Source organism: Thermomyces lanuginosus (genome assembly GCF_041956635.1).
Source record: "Thermomyces lanuginosus strain ATCC 200065 unplaced genomic scaffold VTN49scaffold_36, whole genome shotgun sequence".
Taxonomy (NCBI): Eukaryota; Fungi; Ascomycota; class Eurotiomycetes; order Eurotiales; family Trichocomaceae; genus Thermomyces; species Thermomyces lanuginosus.
The window spans coordinates 324,984-341,859 of NW_027192370.1; the positions used below are offsets into that span (position 1 = coordinate 324,984).

A 16,876-nucleotide genomic window follows, 5' to 3' on the forward strand; every position below is an offset into this window, starting at 1 on the left:
AGCATATTTCCCGTCCCTGTGCCGAACATAAGCAGAGAGTAACCGAATTGATAGTCTGCTACGTTACGCAGGCTCATCTGCGCAAGGTTAGGCACCGAATCCATCTCGGTCCCCAGAAAACTACAAGAACTCATAGAGGCAGTCAGCGTAGAATCTGTCAGCTAGGTACCATGATTATCCGCTTAGCTAGTGTCTTGACTACGTCTTCAAGGTCCCAATGACTTTGAATAAGAGTCGAGGCCCGATAGAGACTGTAGCTTTAGTGAGGGAGGAAAGTGTTGAGACACATACCCTTAAACGGTTGAAATTTGTAAACCAGGGTTTAGCCCTAACCCAGCACGTTCCCCTCTCGCGGAGCCGAGATAGAACTTACCCGCACGGCGTCCCCGCTTTCTTTTAGGTTCAAGCTTATGCAGCCAATTCATGGATGGATGCGCCAGGCAGCCAGGCCAAGGCTCTGAGAGACGACCGGGCACAAAACATGACGCCGTTTCCCTTGGTTTTCCAGTCCCAATGTCTATGTACTGACGCGGATTGGCCTAATCATTGGACCATTGTGTGCCTGTTCGAGTCTCGAGAATCTTTCGTCTGCTTCATTTGGCTTCATTTGGCTTCAAGTTGGTTAATGGCATACCATTGTGCAGGCTTTTTCCGGGCAAGCTCCTTTTGAAACAGCATTAGCTCAGCCATATTACGACATTGCCAGAAATTTGAGTCAAACTGCCCCAGATGAGCTAGCATCTTCTGGGGAATTGGCAGATCAAACAGCATCCGCGGAGAACGGAAATTGATACGTTGCAGACATGACAGCGAATCATTCGTCGAGTACCGCGTCGCTTCATTGATGCAAACGGCAGTAAGTTTCTGCCGGTGGTCCTCCTATAGCTGCAAAGTTGGCTGGGTGTGGATCACAGCACATAGCCCCTACAGGAGTAGCAGAAAGTACTCGGTCTGTCTGTCCATGATAGGGACCCTAGTCAAATCGTAGAGCCTGGACCGCTGATGGTTCCCATTCGGAACAGCACTTGACAACTCATTCATTAACCGCAGATACCGCCTATCAAATGGACGTGCTTCGACAAAATAGCACGTACTGTATAAAGGTACATGCCAATCATCTGCACCCTAGGACACGACTAGTACAGATCTGACATTTCTTTCATGAACGTGAACAAGCGGTGATGTATCATTTGCCGTTGAGTTTGACGAGTTATTTTGGGGGGGGGGGGGGGGTGGTTTATGTATGTCGTCTTTATAGATGGTCTGCGAAGGCTTCAATGAGAATAATACTACTATGGAGCCACGGAGCCTCGGCTGAATACTTCTGACCAATATCCATGTATCCCAACCCATAGGCTACGCAAAGGATGATAAATCTGGAATGCCGGATGGTTGGTCAAATTGACCACCGGAGAGGGACTGGAAAAGTTAAACTTTATGCCGAACCTAATCGACGAGATGGGGTAATTTGGGTCCAAAAGTCGAGACCAGACTTTTGTCACCAGCTTTATTGTAGGCATGGACTCTGTCAACTAACTGCACATCCTAACGTGATCCGGTGAGCCTAACCCCGCAGAGGGACTGAACTTCGTCTAGTGGTCAACACCATCAGCAGGTTGAAATGCGGGGTGCCGAGCCAACGAGTTAAGGGTCTGATTAATAATGGGCGATGTCGCCCGAGAGCCTGTTGTCCCATCCGAGGAAAAGGGTCCTCTCCGGTCGGCCAGAAGTCCGAACTGGAGTTCCATTAAATCGTCAGCTCAACGAAACAGCTGAGAAATTTGAAGCAGTTCAGACAGTTTCCACAAGGAACAATTGCATTGTGTTCGAGCAATCCCTGCTGTTGTAGGCATCATGCAGGCTGTAGTGTTTAAAGGCCCAAAACAGGTTGCGGTGGAAACACGGCCAAGGCCTGAAATCAAGGAGGACACGGATGCGATCGTCAAAGTACGATACTCCGCGCTCTGCGGAAGGCAAGTGGTCGTTCAGCAAGTCCTGGATTCATTTGATCTTGTCGCTAATTGATGCGCTTCATGGCAGTGATCTTCACGTGTATCGAGGTCATCAACCCTCGACCACCGGCTTCATCATGGGCCATGAATTTGCTGGCGAGGTGGTGGAATTGGGATCGAAAGTTCAAAAATTCAAGAAAGGAGACTACGTTGTCTCACCCTTCACTGCCTCTTGCGGCGAGTGCTTTTACTGCACACGGGGGTTCTCGTCGCGATGCGCCAAGTGTCTGCTATACGGCTCTGCGTTGCTGGATGGAGGGCAGACCGAGTACGTGAGAGTTCCGATGGCGGATTCGACACTGGTCCATTCGCCCCCGGCCATCGATGAGAAAAAGTTGGTTTTGATGGCAGATATCTTCCCGACTGGGTATTTCGCGGCGAGGAACGCCTTCCGGCACCTCGACGAACAAACCATCCGCGAGAGTACAGTGCTCTTGCTCGGATGTGGGCCCGTAGGTCTTTGCGCCCTCACCAGCGCCCTGGAATACGGACCGAAACACCTGCTTGCGATCGACAGTGTTCCCTCTCGGCTAGAAATAGCCAAGAATATCGGGGCAGAGACGTGGAACTTCAAGGAAGATCTGGAGGGTCTGAAGAACCGCGTGAAGGAGCTCACTGAAGGACGCGGTGCCGATATTGTTATCGAGGTAGTAGGCCACAGCGATGCTTTGCGAATGGCCTTCGATCTCCTTCGTCCATTCGGCAGAATCTCCAGTGTTGGTGTGCATAACGCAGAGATTCCTTGGACCGGCAACGAGGCGTACGGAAAGAATCTCCAAATTCAGATGGGTAGATGTCCCGTCAGAAGTACGTCTCTCAGAGCCATACCCCTCAAAAGTGCTATGGCTGACTCTAACTGATAGGTATCTTCGAGGACGCACTCAAAGTTTTGGAGAAGAAGCAAGACACGTTGAAGTACGTCCATCCATAGCCCTCCCAGTTGCTCAGGTACCTTGTGGACTAACTGGCCGTTAGCTTCCTGGTGCAAGATATCCGACCCTTGTCGCAAGCCGTCCAAGCGTAGGTCACAAGTGTTCGGAAGTTATCACACCCGGCCCTTGCTAACATTTTTCTTTTTCTTTTAGGTACGATGACTTTGACCATCAGAAGTCTCAGAAGATCATCTTTGTGCCGGGTAAATGATAACTAGTAGCACTTCCTCATTACTGCGGGGCAGTAGGTCGTGAATCTCCGTTCATCTGCAAATTGTATTGAAAGCGAGCTTATACGGCGGCCACAGCCTGCTCATTGCCGCGCGTTGATACTGTTCTTACTTCAATGGTAAGGGATCTTCAATTCGGCTACTCGTAGCACTAGAGGACAGGAATGTGTAGCTCGTAGGACGATCCTAGTTTGACAGCTCACAGCCACGTGCGGCCGGATGCCTCGATGGAGTCGAGACTCGAGTCTGGACTTCTCTGGAACTACCACAGCCACGCGCCCAGCTTCACATGCACTTTAGATCACGTGACCCAGACAGTCATTACCGAAAACGGCGAGAGGCGCTCACCCCTCCCAATTCCCAACGCCCACCATCGGTTTGTCGGCCAGAAAAAAAAAGGTGCGTGAATGGCTTTTTTTTAGCTGGTGAACCCCTGGAGCACGCTCGAAGTTCGGAAATATCTCGCGGAGTAATCTGGTAACGTAACTCTAAGTTATTTTTCATAATTACGATTACATAACGACCCAGTGGCTCCGTCGGCCACTCAGCACTCAGGGACCGATCGGTTTTCCAACTTACCAGTCAAGTCCCGGCCGTGTTGTCGCTCGCACTTGTATTCGGACACTCCGGACGCGTTCATGTAACCGTAGATTTAACGTGACAGACGTCGCACCCTGTGATCGGAGCATCGCGAGTCGTGTTGATCATCCGCGCCGCTTCTCTCGGATCTCCGACGACGAAAATAATCGAATCTTCCCGCACCGCCTTGTTTGCGCCGTCCGTTCTCCCAAGCAAAAAGCTCCTGAGTCGCACGGAGCAGCTTTCCGTGGCCATGTGCCCGGCCGATCCAATTGCCAGCCCTCGTTTCTGTTCCTCGTAAATGGAGGATTCGTTCGTTTTGGGCGAGGACCTGCCGCTGCCGCCGGCACGTCTCTTCGAACGCCTATCCCTCCTCCCCGGATACACCTGGGACCAGTCAGCAGAACCCATCCACTCGACCTATGATAACTGGCATGTTTTCGGATCGCGATTATGTGTGGAGTCGGAGGAATCCACGCCCACGGCGCTGTTTCCGGGAAGCACCGCTCGGGACTCGCCCAAGATCGAAGCCAGACCGGCAATCCGACACCGTTGGCGGAGCAGTTCAAGCGAGTCCAGTAGCGATCTATCGGCACCGCGAGTCGAAGCCGAGCCACTATGGAAACCCGTCGTCGCCCGCGTCTCGACTCACGTCGTTCGCCTCGAGCGCGAATATCACATGATGCGGTCCATCATTCAGCTATCGGATCCAGACTGCCTCCATACCGTGCGGCCTATTGATTTGGTTCGTCTACCCCCCGAGCCCGATGATCCGGGCCCCATCTTGGTCTCCATTTTCGAATCTCCCGGTCCCAACTACCTGAAAGAGATGATATCCTTTGGCCCCGCCTGGTTTGAACTCGGAGCTAGAGGTGATACCAGCACCAGCACGAGCCCAAGCGAGCAAGTTCCTCTCACTTTGTTCTTCGACTTCGCTATCGGCGCCTGTGATTGCCTGGAATTGCTGCACTACGGACTGAAGACAATCCACGGTGAGATTCGCGGAGATGCCTTCCATTTCAACCGTGCAACGGGGGGAGTAAAACTGATCAATACGGGAAATGGCGCGCGGGCGTTCGACAATGCTCTGGGAGAAGGTTGGTCCGCGCTCTCCAGGGAAGTCGGTGTCAAGATGAAACTGCAATTCATCGCCCCCGAGCAGACCGGACGAATGCCCACGGAGCCCGACAGTCGCACCGACATCTACGCATTGGGCGTGTTATTCTGGATCATGCTAGTAGGGAAGCCGGCATTTACGGGAAATACCCCCGTTGAAGTCGTCCAAAATGTCCTAGGAAAGCAGTTACCGCCGGTCTCGGCAAAGCGCATGGACGTTCCTGATGCCTTGTCGGCGGTCATTCTGAAGATGACCCGAAAACAGTTGAACGAGCGATACCACACCATCACCTCGGTCAAGCGCGACCTGGAGCAAATATCCAAGCTTCTCGGCGACGGTGACTCTAAAGCCTTGGAGACATTCGAGGTTGCCAAGCATGACGTGTCTTCCTTCTTCACGCTTCCAACCGACATGTATGGCCGCCAGGAAGAATATAACCAGATCATTAGCGTGGTGGACAAAGTCTACCGCCGACAGCATGCCGCGCACGCAAAGTCAGCGACAACTCAAACCAGTGGGAATGGATTGCACGTGGGCTCCGTCTCATCCATCTCTGAAGGCCGAATCGAGAGTTTCGAGCTTGGTGACGGTTCTGAGGACTCTGGATCATTTGTGTTCACCAATTCGCGCGGTAATCCCAATACCGGCCTCTCTCATTATCCGAGCCATGCCCCAACCCACGATTCCAGTCATAGCAAGCCGAGGCTTACAGCCGAATCTCGGCCCCTCAGTGACAATGCTGATAGGGAAAGCCATCTATCTACCAATGCCAGCGCTCAGAGCCCCCTAGACTCTACAAATTCGTCGAGCCGACACAAAGCTGGTCACAAGCTCCGACGTAGTGGGCGATGCGAAATCATCACCATCTCCGGAAGCGCTGGGATTGGAAAGTCAGACATGATCCAACGCATCCAGCCAGTCGTTCGGAGACTCGGGTACTTTGGATCCGCTCGCATGGACCGAGCGCGGAGGATTCCATTTGAGCCTCTTGCGAAAATTCTGGCTAGTCTCCTCCGCCAAATATTTTCCGAGCGAGACGTTACGTCGGATTACCACGACTCGATACGGTCGTTCTTGAAACCGCTGTGGCCAACGTTGCACGTCGGTCTTGGTCTACCGGAGCAATTGATCAGTTTCTGCCAGAACGAAAAGGACCTATCACCGCAAATGTCCGTCGCGCAACATCTACTCAAAGAGGGATCGAAAGGAGAGCACAGTAAGCGACCCAACATGGCTCACCAACCTCCAGTGGATTTGTCCCTTCCCGGTGCCCCGAACCGGCAGACGCGTGTTATGGAGACATATATCGAAATCCTGCGACATCTGGCAAGCCACAAGTTTATCTGCATTTGTTTGGATGACTTACAATATGCGGACGATGAGACCGCTCTGGTCATCACCAACATCATCAAATCCAACGTCCCCTGCCTAATGATCCTGACTGGACGGAAGAACGAGATTGAGTCGCCCGACTTGCAGACCCTCTTCGAAACCGAAGGTCCCAACATTACGGGAATTGAGTTGCAACCCCTGAAAGAAGAAGACGTCGTGGAGTTCGTGGCAGCAACAATGCACCAGCCTTCAAGTTCTGCCTTGCTTCCGCTGGCTGCCGTGATCCTCGAAAGGAGTCGCGGCAACCCGTTTTACGTGAGGATGATGTTGGAAACTTGTTATCGGAAAAACTGTATCTGGTACTCCTGGAGGCATTCTCGTTGGGAGTTTGATCTTGACCGTGTGTTTACCGAGTTCATCTCCAGTGACTATGGCGACACTCTTGGAATCGAGTTCATCACGAAGCGATTCCAAGAAATTCCACAGGAGGCGCGAGCGATCCTGATTTGGGCTTCGTTCCTAGGGAGCCCATTCTCTTTCTCCTTGGTGCAGAAGCTCCTGAAAGCCGAAGTCCCCTCCTGCTGTGAAGATGTCATTGACGAGATTAAAGTAGCAGGAGAGGAAAATGAGTCCGCGTCGGTGCCGATACCGAACTCAGAGGCAGCCGTGGTTGCCAGTCTCCAGTTCTTGGTGCAGTCGTACATCATTCTTCCTGGAGAAACGGATGATGAGTTTCGGTTCGCCCATGACCGTTTTGCCCAAGCAATTGCGTCGATGAGAGAGTGTTCTCAAGCCGAAAAGATGCACTTCATCATCGCTCAGACCATGATGAAGTACTGCGACGCAGAAGAGGATTTGTATGCCAAGGCACAACACATTTGTCATGCTCGCGACATTATCAGAAGCCGAGTCAATTCTCGATCGTCTTATCGCAGAGTATTGATGGATGCAGCGGCGATGGCTGTCGAAACAGGAGCGCGGCGAACCGCGTTATGGTTCTTCCGCACCTGTCTTAGTTTCCTTCAGCCCAATTGCTGGGAAGACAACGTGCCGGATGTTGATTATGACGAGACCCTGCGGCTGCATGTCACAGCGGCGGAGGCCTTGTTGTCCCAAGGAGAAGATGATGAGGCTCTCGGTCTACTTTCCGAGGTCCTCGCGCATGCTAGATCGCCGTGTGACAAGTCAAAGGCTTGGATTTTGAAGAGCAGGATTCACTCTCAAAAGGGCGATAACATTGGCGCGATGGACAATCTACTGACTTGCCTAGAGGAGCTTGGAGTCCACATCCGTTCGCCGACCTCATATGATCAATGTGATGCATCTTTCGCAGACCTCAGCCAGTATCTGCGGAGCATCAACTTCGAGAGTGTGATCCAAGAGCCTGTCAGCCAAGATCGAACGATCATCTGCATCGGTACCGTGCTGGCGGAAGCCATGGCGGTCGCATTCTGGTGGGACGATTTGACTTTCTTGCATATGACCCTGGAAATGATCAAGCTCCACATCTTCCGCGGCCGCTTCTCGCAGATCGGTCTGGGATGCTCCCACCTGGCCATGGTCGCCTATAGCCGTTACAAGGATCTCGAGCTAGCGGCGAGAATGAGTGATTTGGCGCTGCTGCTCTTTGACACATACTCGGATTCATGGTCCCGTGGTGCTGGACTGGCAATCCATATGACCATTGTGGAGCATCTTCGCGTACCTCTCCGAACAGCGATGCCGGCGCTCTCTAATGCGATCGAGTCATCTTTTGCCAGTGCTGATCCGCACTTAATGCTATTAAGTTACGCAGCGATGGCTCTTTCTCGGCTCTTCCTGGGACAGGATTTGTCCGAGTTAGAGATCTTCTGCACCGATACCCCCGAAGAACTTGGCGACTGGACTCCTGATCCCCGTGGCGGCGTTATCCTCCTGGCTGTCAAACAAGTCGCCCGAGCCTTGCAGGGCAAGACAGCGTACCGGTTTGCGGAATCAATTTTGTGTGATAGCCAGCACAATACTGCCGCTTTTATGGGTCATGTTGACAAATGTGCCACCCGAGCAGAACGGCCTCGTGACATCTACTGGGGTCTTGCAATGATCCCATTGTACGTTTACGGTCATTATGATAAAGCTATCGAGGTCGGCATGAACATGATAACCTCTATCAAACGACTCTGGTCGATGCGTGTGTCTTACGTTACTTACTTCTATCTGGCATTATCGATTCTCACCCAACATGTTTCCAACCCGGGAAGTATTGACATCGAATCTCAGTTAGATCTCGTTAAAAAGTACAAGGCGGAAGTCGATTTTGCTCGGGATGCATGCAATACGAACTACGGCATGTGGTCTCTCCTTTTGGAGGCGCTTCTTAACGAAGTGGAGGGGAAATTCGGAGCTGCAATGCAAGCATACGAGGTAGGTGAATAGCAAGATGTTGTAACGGATTCCGTGGCTAACCGTTTCAAGGCTGCTATCGATCACTGCGAGGTCCATGGCTGGCCGCTTGAGGAGGCTCTCGCCCTTGAGCTTCAGGGTAAGCGAACCTCTATGAGATGACTTGTTGAATATCGCAGTCCATACAGGTCGCTGACAATACGATAGCTGAATTCCTCGTCCGTCGGGGGGCTAAACGATCTGCACGGGCGATGTTCAAAGAGGCGATCGCTGCATGGAATGCCTTAAGTGCCATCGGAAAGGCCACTCAGCTGGCGGAGAAGCACGAGTGGCTTCTGAACACTGCGACCACACCACGAACTCGTGATGTGGGCTGCCAAACTGTCGATTCTCTCGTCGGAATTGGCCGAAGAACCTCTGTGGATCCCGTTTCAGTGCAGCACCAGATGGAGGAAGAAAGGAGGAAACAATGGTTGGAACACAATGGAAATTCCGCTCTAGACGAGGCTCTGGATATCTCCAGTGTTGGTCTCGGTAAGCATCTACTTTACACGAGTGGAGTACCGTGCGAATAGCTGATACCTCTACAGACATTATCGACTTGTCTAGCATTCTTGAGTCAAGCCAAGTGATGTCTTCTGAACTGCAAATAGACAAGTTGCTGACAAAGATGATCGAGATCATCCTGGAGGCCTGCAATGGTTCGGACAAAGCAGTCATCGTGACGGAGTTTGAAGAGATCGGGTTCGCCATTGCAGCGGAGGGCGATTGGGAACATGGTCAACGAGCCTTCCCAGATGGCCTCCCTTTTACAGAAATGGAAGATAAAATTGCCCAACCGATTTTCCATTACACGTTGCGTACCCGTCAGGAGGTCCTCGTGCACAATGTCTTCGAGGACGACCGATTTTCCATCGTGAATGACGCTTATCAGGCAAGGTATCCGTTGGGACGCTCCGCAATCGCGCTTCCGATTATCCAGGCCGATCATTTGCTGGGAGTCATTCACATCGAAGGCAAACCCAACTCTTTCACGCAGCGAAATGTCGTCGTTCTCCGCCTCCTCTGCAACCAAGTGGGCATCTCTCTTGCCAATGCGATGCTTTACAGGAAAGCACGGAAAATCAATGCCATTAACGCCGCAATGGTCGAGTCGCAGAAGAAGGCGCTGGCACAAGCTCGCGAAGCCGAGGCGAAAGCAAAGATCGCTGAGGCTGAAGCGAATCGAAACGTTAAGCTCAAGGAAGATGCCGCCAAAGCCAAGTCGATCTTCCTAGCCAATGTTTCTCATGACTTGCGCACACCGATGAACGGTGTCATTGGATTGTCTGAGCTGCTCAAAAACACGAACCTGGACAAGGAGCAAGTCGGATACGTGGAGTCGATCCGGGTCTGTGCTGACACACTTCTGACGCTTATCAATGATATTCTTGATTTCTCCAAGCTTGAAGCAGGCAAGATGAAGATTTCTACCGTGCCGTTGAACATCAAGGAGACAATCAGCGAAGTGGTCAGAGCGCTTCGCTATACCCATCGAGATCGAGGTTTGGAAACTATTGAAGAGCTGGATGGCGTCCCGCCAGATCTTGTCGTCATGGGCGACCCCGTGCGTCTTCACCAAATCTTCATGAATCTCCTCAGCAATAGTTATAAGTTCACGAACAAAGGATATGTGAAGGTTTCGGCCAATGTGACTCGCGAGGGGCGTGGTAGAGTGCGCCTCGAGTGCTCTGTTGCCGACACAGGTATCGGTATTCCGGAGGAACACAAGTCCCGGCTTTTCCGGCCATTCTCGCAAGCGGATAGCTCGACTGCGAGAGCCTGGGGCGGCAGCGGGCTCGGTCTGAGCATCTGCAAGGCGATCATTGAAGATGTCTTGGGTGGAGTTATCTGGCTCGACTCTACACCGGGAGTAGGTACGACGGTGACTTTCCAGCTGGTTCTCAACAAAGCACCGAAGGATGCAGTCGTCAAAGCGCCATGGTCGCAGGAGATAAAACACGAAGAGCCAGAGCTTCCCGCACGAGTCGTCCGGAATCTCGCGTCCGTTCCTCGTGACAACATCCGGGTTTGTATCGCAGAAGATAACCCCATCAATCAAAAGATCGCGGTGCGCTTCGTCCGGGGTCTCGGTTTGGACTGCGAGGCGTTCAGTGATGGACACCAAGCCGTCGAGGCACTTCGGCAACGTTCCAGTGAAGGTCGTCCGTTCCACGTGGTCTTGATGGATGTCCAGATGCCAGTATTGGATGGGTATGACGCCACTCGGGAAATTCGGAAGGATCCCGACCCCAATGTCAACGAAGTTCTCGTCATAGCCATGACAGCCAGTGCAATTGAGGGAGATCGGGAGAAATGTCTGCATGCTGGGATGAATAACTATCTCGCCAAGCCCGTCCGCTCAACTGTCCTTAGTGAGATGCTGGATCGATATCTTGCTCCACCTGTTCCGCAGGCGAAACTACGTCGGCGGACAATCTCTCAGAAAAGCGCTGAGGCTTTGAGTAGTGAGAGCCCGCGCAGTGAAGAAGGCGAAACGCCAAATAGCGTTGCGTCATCATCGCCGACAAGCCAGGTCATCCCGGGCACTCCAGAGGGTGATCGCTCACCCCATATGAACTCACCACATATGAATGGATCCAATGGGATAAGCGGAATTCCCCAGCACCTCCCGGAGCGGATGCGATTACCTCCAACAGAAGAGACGGTTGAAGACACTGTGAAACAAGCCAATTAACACGTCGGCCATGCCAGCGGCAGCCAACTCCCGGGCGGCACGAGCCGAGCAGACTTTCTGGGAACACCACAGTTTCTCAATTCGGATCTTGCGCTTCGTTTACGTCGGCATGTCTATTACATGCTCTCTCGATGGACATATACCAGCTTATGATGTACATGATCTACGATTTTATGTCTCTCATGCTCGTGCCAAAAACATGTTTGTGATTTTTGGGTCATGGGATGATGAGGATCTGGGTTGCTGGGGCTTTGTTCTGAGGGCTTTGGTACAGGGATCTGGCGTTTGTTTTTTAGATTGCATTGCTCTTTTGCTTAGCAGTCAACTGTTGTATCATCAAGCGAGCTCATTGTAATCGCATTTTCTTGTTCCGTCCAAGAACTATACTGTACACTATTGATCCATCTCGGTACGAGTATATTTTCGCTCATACCGACCTCAGTTAAACCTCGGTCGAAATACACCAAGCTGCTGCATTCAAAGGCGACGCCAATGCCCAGTGAACTTCACTGCTCATAGGAGCTCTAATGATGTCCCGCGCCACCGACAAATAAAGAGGAATGCGAGACTTTGTCGACATAGTGAATAAGCTAGTAGCTGTCAGGGAACATACTTGGACTTGGTATTCGGAGTTGAAGGCTAGTACTCGACGATCAATGGTGACATCGACTCGGAGACTTTTCAGAATTTCCTTGACACATCATGTGAGTGATGTAACCATACAAAGCCAGAATTGAAACTTGTCATCCTGGTTGGCCCAGGTAAATGCTTAGAATCCGATGCTTAACATTAATGACACAGTCAAGGAGTATTGATCTGGGGTAAAGAGCAAGTTATATAAAGGCCTTGTTAGACGTTGCTATCGGAGATATTTGGCACTGATCGAAACGGTCCTACAAACCCACGCGAACTCCATCCATTTTAGGATTGGTAATCATTGATCCTCCTACCATGGCGGGAGCTTCCATTGAGATGGACACCTCGGTACGATTTCATCTGTGGTGCCTCAGAGCACGTTACTTACTTGGTTTGCATAGTATACGAACGACGCGTCTTATGGCGAAGCACAGTACGTGACATGACGCCATGGCGCTGCGGATTCCGAGAGCATGCTGACGCATGCTCTTTGGCATATAGATCGTCGTACATTGCGTCACTGACCAAGACGGTGCTCGAATACCGCCGTGAGAAGAGCCGTCATAAAAATGCCCAAGCTGACTATTCCTTTCTAGCGGATGTACCTTCGAAGGATGAGCCGGAACAGGGCCTGGACATGATGCACGAGCTTTGCCTTGAGATGTTGCACTGGAAACTGTATCAAGCCAGCATCCACAACGGGTGATCGACGTCGCCACGGGACGGGCATCTGGACCACTGATTTTGGTGAGTTTGTTTGCTGGGTTTAGTCGACGCAGAGTACAAGTACTGAACCATTGTAGCGGATGAACACCCCCAGGCAGAGGTAAAGAATACTATCAGGAACGGTTTCAAATGGAGAATGTTGAACCCAGGTTGTTCTAGGGGATCGGTAATGACTTGAAACCAGTCCAGCAGAAGCTGTTACTCTGCTCCCAGAACTGTTGGTAAAGTCCCTCGACTGATGAAATTTGGTGGGGTTCCTCCGAATGTGAAGTTCCTCGTGGAGGATGTAGAGTCGGAATGAGCATACGAAAAAGACCCATTTGACTTCGTCCACGTGCGGTATCTGACCGGCGCGATCAAAGACTTTGGAAAGCTTGTCAAGCAATGCTATCGGTAAGCCATCGCAATCATCTTTGGCCTTTTTTTTTTTTTTTTTTTTTTTTTTTTTGGGACTCTAACAGAGAACAGATCAGTCAAGGCCGGCAACTGGGTTGAATTCCAGGATTTCGACGGCTATCCAACCTCGGAAGACGGCAGGTTCAACGGTACCGCACTCCAGCGGTTCTACGACGAAGTTTGTGACGGCTTCGAAAGGGCCGGTTACGAAGTCCATCCCGGACCTAAGCTGGAGCAATGGCTCAAGGAGGCCGGCTTCGTGAACATTCACGTGGAGAGGTTCCGGCGCTCCCTACGGCGTCTGGCCAAAGGAACCCCATTTTGTAAGTTTCTTCTTGATTCCAAACAGTTACCAAACAATAATCCTGTACTAACCTTCCTGCAGAAGAAAATCGGTGCCTGGAACAGGACACAGGCCGAAGCTGTAGGCTACGAAAGCCTCGCCATACCCGCTCTGACCCAGTTCAAGCAAGGGACTGAAGAGAAGGCCATACGTCTTTCCAGGGAGGCCTTCGCCGACGGCCAGAAGCACAACATTCACATGTTGTTCAACTTGTGAGTATTCCTGTAGCTGCTTCGCAACAGTAGTACCTATGTGATAATGAAGCTAACCACGAATGACACTCGCAGCTATGTTGTCTACGGCCAGCGACCCGTAAACTGATTAACAAGGTAAATTTACGGAATAGTGCTGATTTTACATGCAAGAAACATCTAGGACCGCGCGTTAATATTTTCTTCTGTTAATTCGAATCAAAATGCAACATTTCCTTTAACCCATAACTTCAATACTCGAAGACAGTTGACAGTACCAGTAGTTTTAAACGCAGGAGCAACTGCGAGTACTCACACAAGCTACTAATCCGTTAGGTAACAGGTAACTTACTCGTAGTTAACTCCATACTGGTGACGTAATGTCCACATGACAAACTGGTTGCCGGGACAACGATGACACTATCCCGTTTAGGACAACATACAGCAATCATGACTACAGGCAGGACACGGAAAAGATGGTACGATTTTATCGTAGCGGAAAAAAAGTTTCATAAGTCAAAATCTTGAATGAATCACTTGGTGCAATCATGACTTCACAGCAGAAGCCTTCATCTAACCAGACATCATTATTCCAAGTCTACCTCAGACTCCGACCACCCATCGCACAACAGGATGCCGCCAGCACTCAGCAGGCCGAGAGATGCCTGAACGTTGAACCGCCGGAAAGTAGCGATGGCACACAAGATTCGCCTGCTGGACCAACGTACATCACGCTGCACCCTCCGAGCGATGTGCGGAAGCGGGCGATCGAGAAATTTGCCTTCACGAAGGTGTTCGAGGAGGACGCGACACAGCTCGATGTTTTCCAAAATATCGAGATGCCATCCCTCATTCAGGCCGTTCTGAACGAGGGACGCGATGCATTGGTTGCAACTCTGGGGGTCACTGGTAGTGGAAAGGTACGCCGGCGGGAAATGAGGACATGGTGATGTAGAATCTTGGAATTGATCGACTTCAGAGCTACACCATTCTGGGTTCGAAGAAGCAACGCGGAATCACGCAGATGTCACTGGACGTGTTGTTCCAATCCCTTGGAGATACCGTTCGATCCGCGGACGACCCGGATGATCCGACTCTTCTGCCTTCATTAGCCGCAGCCGACCCATCAGACGCACAGCTGTTTTCAGCGGGAAGCTATCTGGAGAGCATCTACTACGATAATGGTCGCTCATCCAGGGCACAGACTCCGATGAAAGCATCCTCAAGAGCTCAAACGCCAATGCAGGTATGCGGATTTCGTATCGGAGACTGCCAGGCGCCGTACTAATCCCGGCTTTTCAGGATGGGCCCTTCAGCACGAGCACGAACAAGCGGCACTTACCTCGTGTGACGGCATTGCCTCAGTTACCTGATGTAGGACAGTTGAAAGTACCTTTGAAGGATCAGTCGGAGCGTGTTGTGATTGTCTCCATGTATGAAGTGTACAACGATCGCATCTTCGACCTTTTGTCTCCGTCTGGCATCACCCAAGGCAGCACCATGAGCCGACAAGGCAAAGAGCGACGGCGGCCGCTCCTTTTCAAGCCCACGGAACAGTCACCGGATCGTAAAGTTGTGGCTGGTCTGCGCAAGGTCGTCTGCGCCAGTTACGAAGAGGCAATGATGGTGCTCGAAACGGGCCTCACGGAGCGACGAATTGCGGGTACTGGCAGCAATAGCGTGAGCTCACGAAGCCACGGTTTCTTCTGTTTGGAAGTCAAGAGGAAAGTCCGTGGTCGCAAGCATGGGGAGACCAGCTGGGTCGGTCATTCGCTAACAGTCGTTGATCTTGCGGGTGAGTGCGTCTCATTTGCTCACACATCGCTTCCCATACTAAATTGTCAGGTTCGGAACGCGCTCGAACAGCAAAGACTGCCGGCGCAACGCTGGCTGAGGCTGGTAAAATCAACGAGAGTCTAATGTACCTCGGGCAGTGCCTGCAAATGCAGAATGATTCTCAGGAAGGAAACAAGGTAACTATCCTCGTGTTCTCCATGTAGCATGATAAGCAGACCCGTTAACACGCGCAGACTGTTGTGCCCTACAGGCAGTGTAAACTTACGGAGCTGCTGTTCTCGAACTCGTTTCCCTCGAACCAGCAGGCATCGCATCATCGCCAGCCACAAAAGGCGATTATGATCGTAACGGCTGACCCATTTGGTGATTTCAATGCCACATCACAGATCCTACGCTACTCTGCTCTCGCCAGAGAAGTGGCAGTACCACGAGTGCCGTCAGTTGCGAGCACCATCTTATCAACGAGGTCAAGAAGCCGCAGCCAAGGCACGAATGGACGGACTTCGCCGCATGCTGCCTGCAATGAAGATCTGGAAGAGGCTGCTCGCGAGATCGTGCGGATCACGGATGATTACGAGGCTCTGATTGTAAAACTTGCCGAGGAGGAGATTGCTCGACAGGAAGCAGAGCTCAAGCTCAAAGCAGCTGAGGAGAGGTGTCTCCTGATTGAGCAAGAAGTGCGTGAAGAGTGCTGGGCGGAAATGGAGGAAAGAATCGAGGAAGAGAGGAAGCGATGGCAGCAGGCCTGGGAGCAACAGGTGCGCACAAGTCCCCAAAGTACTCCTTTTGTAAGCGTCTCTGATTGAGAAACAGGTCAGTCACGCCGAGCAGCACCTAGACAAGAAACTCGAAATCGTCTCCAAGGGATTCGGAAGTACGTGCCGCAGAACTCTCAAACACCGCAGGCCTGTTCGGTTAACCCTAACCCTAATGTCTAGTCTACGAAGATCCCGCACCCACCGTCGACGAGCGGATCGAAGAGCTCGAACGCGACAACGCCTACCTTCGCGCTCGCATTGCCGCGCTGGAACGAGAGCTCAACTCACGCTCCCCGACTCGCAAGCAAAAGCAGATCCTCGCCGACAGCAACAACACCCAGAATGCGGCAGCATGCCGATCGTCGCTCGATAAAGGTGCTCGCGACACGGATAGCGAAATCGAAAAAGCGCTGCAGCGTGTCCGTAATCTGAATCTGAGTAGTGATGGTCCGAGTGCTAGTCATGTTGGGACCAAGCCGAGCAAGCAGCAGGGGAGAAAGGTACGCAAGTTGACGTCCCGGAAGAGAGATTTGGGACCGGAGGAAGACCTGTGAGTGTTTTGAATGCATGGCTTTTAGTTTGTGTTTTTGGGTCTTGTCATATGAATGGGATGGATTGGGAGACTGGCTACGGTACGATCCTTGGGTTGGCTGGGGTGGTGAACATGTTTTGTTCTATCATATTAAACTATGGTCGACTATTAATGAA

The 16,876-nt window shown here is 51.6% G+C and overlaps 6 protein-coding genes across 6 annotated transcripts; 5 read left to right on the forward strand and 1 right to left on the reverse strand.

Annotated features, from left to right (window-relative positions):
• Positions 1–1,854: 1,854 nt before the first annotated feature.
• VTN49DRAFT_5903 (uncharacterized protein) lies at positions 1,855–3,155 on the forward strand (the record flags this gene model as incomplete). Its single annotated transcript, XM_069414012.1, has 5 exons — positions 1,855–1,973; positions 2,041–2,819; positions 2,876–2,927; positions 2,988–3,032; positions 3,098–3,155. 5 exons carry the CDS (start codon positions 1,855–1,857, stop codon positions 3,153–3,155), a joined length of 1,053 nt encoding a protein of 350 aa, XP_069266127.1.
• A 3-nt stretch (positions 3,156–3,158) lies between these two features.
• VTN49DRAFT_5904 (uncharacterized protein) lies at positions 3,159–4,008 on the reverse strand (the record flags this gene model as incomplete). Its single annotated transcript, XM_069414013.1, has 3 exons — positions 3,159–3,211; positions 3,754–3,784; positions 3,841–4,008. The coding sequence occupies 3 exons, from the start codon at positions 4,006–4,008 to the stop codon at positions 3,159–3,161; spliced, it is 252 nt and encodes an 83-aa protein (XP_069266128.1).
• A 46-nt stretch (positions 4,009–4,054) lies between these two features.
• On the forward strand, positions 4,055–11,321 carry VTN49DRAFT_5905 (uncharacterized protein; the record flags this gene model as incomplete). Its single annotated transcript, XM_069414014.1, has 4 exons — positions 4,055–8,605; positions 8,657–8,723; positions 8,792–9,118; positions 9,175–11,321. 4 exons carry the CDS (start codon positions 4,055–4,057, stop codon positions 11,319–11,321), a joined length of 7,092 nt encoding a protein of 2,363 aa, XP_069266129.1.
• A 951-nt stretch (positions 11,322–12,272) lies between these two features.
• Positions 12,273–12,663, forward strand: VTN49DRAFT_5906 (uncharacterized protein; the record flags this gene model as incomplete). The annotated part of the gene is made up of 3 exons (XM_069414015.1): positions 12,273–12,305; positions 12,359–12,390; positions 12,459–12,663. 3 exons carry the CDS (start codon positions 12,273–12,275, stop codon positions 12,661–12,663), a joined length of 270 nt encoding a protein of 89 aa, XP_069266130.1.
• A 404-nt stretch (positions 12,664–13,067) lies between these two features.
• On the forward strand, positions 13,068–13,743 carry VTN49DRAFT_5907 (uncharacterized protein; the record flags this gene model as incomplete). Its single annotated transcript, XM_069414016.1, has 4 exons — positions 13,068–13,076; positions 13,162–13,402; positions 13,508–13,634; positions 13,710–13,743. The coding sequence occupies 4 exons, from the start codon at positions 13,068–13,070 to the stop codon at positions 13,741–13,743; spliced, it is 411 nt and encodes a 136-aa protein (XP_069266131.1).
• A 418-nt stretch (positions 13,744–14,161) lies between these two features.
• On the forward strand, positions 14,162–16,722 carry VTN49DRAFT_5908 (uncharacterized protein; the record flags this gene model as incomplete). Its single annotated transcript, XM_069414017.1, has 7 exons — positions 14,162–14,533; positions 14,593–14,859; positions 14,916–15,408; positions 15,459–15,586; positions 15,644–16,168; positions 16,224–16,284; positions 16,349–16,722. The coding sequence occupies 7 exons, from the start codon at positions 14,162–14,164 to the stop codon at positions 16,720–16,722; spliced, it is 2,220 nt and encodes a 739-aa protein (XP_069266132.1).
• Positions 16,723–16,876: the final 154 nt, after the last annotated feature.